The sequence below is a fragment of the Rattus norvegicus genome, chromosome 19 (genome assembly GCF_021556685.1).
Source record: "Rattus norvegicus strain SHRSP/BbbUtx chromosome 19, alternate assembly SHRSP_T2T, whole genome shotgun sequence".
Lineage (NCBI taxonomy): Eukaryota > Metazoa > Chordata > Mammalia > Rodentia > Muridae > Rattus > Rattus norvegicus.
Window position 1 is genome coordinate 21,329,945 of NC_141552.1, and position 6,538 is coordinate 21,336,482.

General features: G+C 43.4%; 1 protein-coding gene and 1 long non-coding RNA gene across 3 annotated transcripts in view; one reads left to right on the forward strand and one right to left on the reverse strand.

The window, feature by feature from the left end:
• LOC147999078 (uncharacterized) overlaps positions 1 to 5,951 on the forward strand; it is a 28,263-nt gene extending 22,312 nt beyond the window's left edge. For both annotated transcript variants that reach the window (XR_015643876.1, XR_015643875.1), the window contains 2 exons: positions 1,714 to 1,827; positions 5,308 to 5,951. This is a non-coding gene — a long non-coding RNA (uncharacterized LOC147999078). The remainder of the gene's footprint in view (positions 1 to 1,713; positions 1,828 to 5,307) is intronic.
• On the reverse strand, positions 869 to 4,538 carry LOC147999080 (uncharacterized). The gene is made up of 5 exons (XM_087596112.1): positions 4,164 to 4,538; positions 2,887 to 3,030; positions 2,089 to 2,255; positions 1,263 to 1,368; positions 869 to 1,145 (listed from the first exon to the last, which is right to left on the reverse strand). The coding sequence occupies exons 1-4, from the start codon at positions 4,205 to 4,207 to the stop codon at positions 1,304 to 1,306; spliced, it is 420 nt and encodes a 139-aa protein (XP_087452238.1). The 5' UTR covers positions 4,208 to 4,538; the 3' UTR covers positions 869 to 1,145; positions 1,263 to 1,303.
• Positions 5,952 to 6,538: the final 587 nt, after the last annotated feature.

The following is a 6,538-nucleotide window of genomic DNA, read 5'->3' on the forward strand; positions in this document are numbered from 1 at the left end:
AAGTTAGTTCAATTCCATAAATTGGAAATCAGTCACCTGGAAAAAATACATTCTCAATATGATCCCAGATTGGCCATGGAAAAAGGGTAGCTTGAACTGTCCCACCTAGGTTCTGGGCCTGCACAGGCCTGCTCTCCAACAGAAACCTGTGTTCACAGCTGCAGGCTGCATTCACTATGGGTGTCCTTGAGGTTCTTCCCTAAACTGCCTAGATTAAAATAATTTTCATGCTAACAATCAAAAAACTCATTATGCCAATCTGGCCAACAGGAAGCTAATTTCTATTCTGTATTTTGTCAGATGTGCAGAATACATATGGTCATCATTGATAATAGGTGAAAGATCTGCTCTAATATGGACACTAAGTGGTGCTGGAGGATGATCCTGACCCACAATGAGGAGTGGTAACACCAGAGCCCTGTAGGGATGGCTGGCAAGCTAACACATTGAGCATGCACAGCTCAGTAAATTTCCTGTGAATACACATCTCCTGAGATCTCTCTATTTGATTGGAGGTGATCCTGTCCACCTAATACAGTACATGATGTGGAAGGACAAAAGCACCTGCAGGAGCTGTGGTGATGACTCACAGGATAGAGCATCTGCTACTCTCTCAGAAGAACCACATGGACCCTAACAATTGGGTAAAGCATGTCAGTGATTACTTCATAAAGTGTGTGTCCGAGAAACAGCCACATTTTCCACACAAAAGACACTGTCACACTGGGTACCCCTTGGTGACTTTGAATTCACTTATTAGCCCAGGATCCATGGAACATGCAGAGATCCATCTCCACCTGTCAGGTCTAAGTCCACAGGAGGGGACAGAACCCTTGAATAAGAATGATGGTCTTAAGAGTCAAGAGATAGAATTCAATTTTTATTCATAAGGAATTCATTTTTACAACAAAACAGGATTAAAACAAATAAATTAAAATATTTAAAAATATTTGAAAACATAAAAACAGTAACAAGAACATATAAATATGAAACAACAAAAAGAAAATTTCAATTAAAATCATAACAAAAATATTTCTAAACAGCACAATCTTAACGAACATTTAGAAGCACAGATGTATTGCTGTTTCTCCTCTTGCACACATAATGAAAGGAGGTCCCCCAAGTTGTCTCTCAAGTGCTGTTTTCTGAGAAGAAAGTAAGACCTCAATCAGTCAGGCTGGCTTAGTGTTATATAAATTTAGGGTCTCTAAGCAATGACAAATTAACTCTGAGGAAGAATACTCATCCAAAAAATTTGTTACCGTTCAGGATGTTTGTCATCAGGGACTCCTGAGAAAGCAACTTATTCTTCAGGAAGCTCTCTTACTGGTGTCTGTCCAATTCCAGCTCTCTTGCACTTTCTGAGACCTGGGAGAGGAAGGCAGTTTTTCAGACACTGATTTGGTGGTGAAATGCAAGGCAGCTGTCGGAAGGCTGCCTTCTACGATCTCAGTTCTATTGGACAGTCAACATGGACCTTTTAACTGATATCATTGTTGCTACTCTTTGGGAAGGGCAAAATCTCCAGAGAGCCTCAAAGTAATGTGGGCTGCCAATATGGGACCCAGACTTATACCAGTGCAAACCAAGAACAGGGCAATGGAAGGAACCTCATTGGGTTGCAGGAAGAAAGTAGATGTCCATATGTCACCAAGGTTAAAACCAATGACAAGTTCTAATTTGACATTTGCATTTTGTTCTTATCCCGCAAAGGTGCTTCCCACACAAGAAGTCACATGACCACAGAGTGTCATTTGTCAAAGAACCAAGAACTTGTTCAAAACTCTACAGAGCATCCAATCTATCACGTGGATATGCAATGATGAGGTATGTTATTAATCTGTCACCATTTCTATACTGCAGCTTCAAAAAGAGCAGACAAATATACTTGCAAAATAATTCAGTTTCTGAAAAGTGGTTGGCTTCCCAGAATACTTGTGCATAGGCAGAGCAATGAACAATTCCACTACATGAGGAGGTTGGCTGGTTGTGAGTGTAAATTAGAAAGGTGGTAGGAGAGAGCAAAGATGTATCAAATTGGCAAACTTTATCAGATATTTTTAAGCTAACACAGCTGCTCAACCCTACCAGATGATGCTGGGTCTGGACGTTGCTGGTCTTTATCTTTCTTGTTGAAGTCAACCAAATATTTCTGGTTCAGTGCACAATCAAGATGTACCTCCTTGCTCTCCTGCTTCAGTGGGACCAACTTCTTCCTACATGTGTTCTCCATCAGGAGCTGGCTGAGCAGGTTTCTGGAAATATAGTCTGCATAGTAAGATCATGCTGGCCCTTTCCCCCATTCCTACTCCCAAGTACCACTAACTCTACCAGATCCCAGATACCCATGAAGACTTAATAGAATTCATTTCGATACATATAAGGCTGCTGCACAAACCACAAAGAGTAAATTCCGGGAAGAATAAATTGTTTGTTTGGCCCGAGCACCAATTAGTGTCCACATCTCTCAAAAAGAACATGGATCTACAACTATCCATGAAAGCCCAATGCATGGGGGCAACATCAATTAGTAGTGGGCAAACACCCTCAAAGGAGGTCAGTAGAACCAAGAGAAGGTCATGCTAACCATGTGGTCCACACACTGAGTTTTGTAAAACCTGGTATGACACCATAGGTCCAGGTCAGCCTAATAACCTGCTGACTTCAATCAGTGCTGTTCTATCTAGAGCCTTCTGAAGATGCCTAGACAATCCTGGGTTGAGGAACAGTCTTTTGTGGAACTGAAAACTGAGTCCTAATGACCCTGGCACACTGATGTGTAAACAGCACAAGAGATAGAACCAGAGCTGAAGACCGTCCAATCCAGAACAAAGAAAGTCAGAAATGGCCATTCCACAGGTGATAGGCTTTCTGACCAGGACTTACCTAGAGAAGGTAATCTCCTTCTTCAGCTTATGGCTGTTCTCATGGATCTCAGTGTTCTCCATCTCTAAGTTGTGCAGAATTGACATGACCGCCTCCTCCATTCTCTCCAGGTCTTCATAATATGGATTTGGCCTGAAGTGTGGCCTGTCCCAAATGATAGAATACAATGAACATCAGCATTTAGGAATATATGAGCTCAGGGTGGGTCCTGTACTACCCCAGTCCTGGAAGGACACCTTCTGAATTGTACATATTGGATATTCTTCAGCTTCAGAAACGTGTTTTTCTGCGTCCAGGACACCAGAATCTCAGCATCTAGATGGAGGCTTCCCTGGCTCCCTTTGTTCAATCAAGAGGAAATCTGCAGTCAAGCCAGTTAAGCTATCAAGAGCCTAGGCCACACCTCTCCATGCTCCCCGACCCCAACACACCCAGAAACCGGTGATTTCTTTTCTCCTGTTTTGACAAGAGACCACATATCAACACAAAATTATAATCTGCACAAGGAATACAAATGTACAGACAATCGTGGCCACATAGGCAAAGAACTGTGCTGTTGACAGTGGGGCTCCCAGAACAAAGCATTCACATGACCATGAAAGTGTTACAGGTAAATACTCAGGCTAAGACATAGACCCCTAGATTCCAGGTGTGGAGGGAAATATAAACATATAAAAGTTGTGCATATGCATTTGGATGTATGCACACACAGACTCACAGACTGAGACACACCCACAAAAAAAAGAGAAAAGTTAACAGAATCAGAGAAAGAGAAAAACAAATATGGAAACAGAGAGCACTGTGAGAACCAGGAGAAATGCATGCACCATTGCTGTCTCAGAGTGCAAGACACACAGACAATAACAAACAGGCCTGAGCCTGAGACCTTCTAGTCAAGCATTGAGATGAACAGTTTGGGAACAGGCCCCTCAGGCTGCTGCCTGGATCTTCCAGCACTCAGTCCCCTGCCTAGCAAGTACAGAGACTCACCATAAACTCACTGCAATTACAATCTTGCAAAGCCACCAGCTGTCAAGGGCTTTGCAAATGCACACTAGACACTCACTCTCCCTGACTTTATCCCCGAATTCTTCATTCAGACCACAAGATCTGCTTTTCAATAAATTGAAGCAGATGAGTCCATTTTCCATCTTGCTCCTCAGGAAGGGTCAAGGTTCTGAATCTCCTCTATATGGGAGGTGAGGTTTAGCACAGGGTGGTTAGGGAGGCACAGCTTTCTAGAACCCAAAACCTTAATAGGATAAGAAGAAGGTGACCTTGCAGACCCAGGAATGAAACAAGAGCATTTGGAGCGATTCATCCCCGTTCTTCATGGATCTCTCTGTCAGAAACCTCAGGCGATCTCTCAGGTCATTTCTCTCCTCGGTAATGAGCTGCAGCTCTTTAATCAGCTTCTCCTTTTCCTTCTTGGCCTGATTCTCGCTTAGTTCAGTGCCAGGGGATGATGTTTCTCTCCCAGCGTCTGTAGGTAGAAGAACACAAGTGAACCTGCATGGGGAGAATGCATAGAGTGTACATAGACCACAGTTAGGCCTAAACAGGAGAACAAGCCTGGAACCCAGTGTCACTGCTAGGCGATTGGTCTATGCTTAAGAGGCCTCATCAGTGGATCTCAGTTCTCCCACTACTCTATCGAGACCAAGAGATGTAAGCAGCCAGGTGTTCCCTATTCCGGACATCAGGTGCTTACATGGACCACGGAGATGGCTTCTCCAGGATTATCATCAGCTGAACAGGGTACAGCTTGGTTTCAGGACCCTCACCCCTGTGGGTTCGAACTCAGATGATAAATTCACCACCCACAAGACTTGAGTGATTGGAGACACTCAGATGTCCTACCCTGATACTCTAGGCCAACAACTTTGGATTAAAAACACATTTCCATGGAGGACATGGTCAACAGACTTATCAGTTCCCCTATTTGAAATACCAAATGCCCGAGAATTTCCAATAGGTTACAGGATGAATCTTGGTCCACATGTTCCAAATACTTTTGGTATTTTAGAAACATGTTTGTAACACACAACCTCTAATATATAAAGCTAACGATGACCCTGCCAGTTAGAAGAAATCAGAGGAGGTCTAAGAACATAAGGTTATTGCCTGGAGCACAATTCTCCCCCTGTTCCTACTGTCAGATATCCACTGTATTTAAAGAAGCAATGATAGTGAAGTACATTGCTGCCCTGTCTAACACAGAAAAGGAGGACCCTCCATGACTCCTGATGGTGTTATTATACAATGTAACATAACAAATGCACTGTAAAAGTAAAGACCAGAAGTTCACAGAATAATAGCATTGGCCTTACCATATCCTCCCAGTGGGGATGGGGAAACTAAAGTTCTGAAATCCTGACTTTCAGGAATTGTGATATTCATGGAAATTCAATTCCTTTTCAGATGCTCCAGTTGTTGTGGCCCATTGCTAGAAAGGTCAGCTTAAGCCTGCAGCCCCCCTGGCAGGAAGCTCAAAATACACTGCCCAGAACTTACTCAACATTCCCCAGAAGTGCTGTCTTTGTCCATCATTACTTTGAGACGAAAGGCTAGACTCCTTCACTTTAGTCTCTCCAGAATCGACATTCCCCCTCCGAAAATGCTTGCGAAGACGGGAAAACATGTCTTAGCTTGTAACCGCCAGACTCAGACTGAGAGAAACTAGGGCACTGGTCGTCACTACAACACTGGTGACATCACAGAGGATGCCAGAACTCTCTAGGAGACAATAGAATGTCCAAGAAGGGACAGCTGATGTCATGGGGAGCAGACTTTGCCTCCCTGGTAATGTTCTCCCTGTACTGAGCATAAGCTGAGGTGCCCTTTCCAGGAGACTTTCCTGGGGCAGAGCCACTGAGCATCTCCTGCTTCCAAAGCCAAATTTTCCTCAAGGCTTGATTATAAAAACCTTAGTAATTCTTATGCATCTAAATGAATGTTTCCTTCCATATCTTGCCCCAAAATGTCTCATCCTAACTCAAATTGTCCTCATTCACCAATGTTAGCCATTAAAACTTCCGGAGATTTCACACCAGATTGAATATGCAGTCAAAAGTTCTCCTGTCTCATTATGTACAGGTGCTTTATATCACATCAAGAAGTAGTCTGCATGGTAGGTTACAACATGCGTGTGTGTTAGGGGAACACTCATGAAGTCATGTGCTTAGCAATTGACAATTGCCAGAAAATTCCTTAGTTGAAAGAGTTGAAGTCTTTATGGTGCTAGGAACAGTGTGGAGACCAGTTGGCAGAGGAAAGTGCAATATTGGAGCCACCAATGAAGGGAACCTCATGCTGCTTGTGGGGTTCTCATCTCTGCGCTAATGTCGCCAAAGGAGCACTGCTGACAGGCCTTCTATCAAAAAAATAAAATAGTCAAGAGATATAGGGGGTGCAGATAAAGGTGTAGGACGAGGCTATACACATCACTACGTGGATAGAGCAAGGACCCAGCACTTGTGCTCTGGGTCATGGGCTTCCCCACAAACACAAAAGTATCTGTCACAGTAAAAAAATGGATACTGTATTGAGTGCACACACCAACACTGATTGATCAGATCCATACCCCAGATTTTGGGGGCAGATCCATGGCCCCAAATATCTTCCTCTCAACTTATACAGCAACAAATAAGAA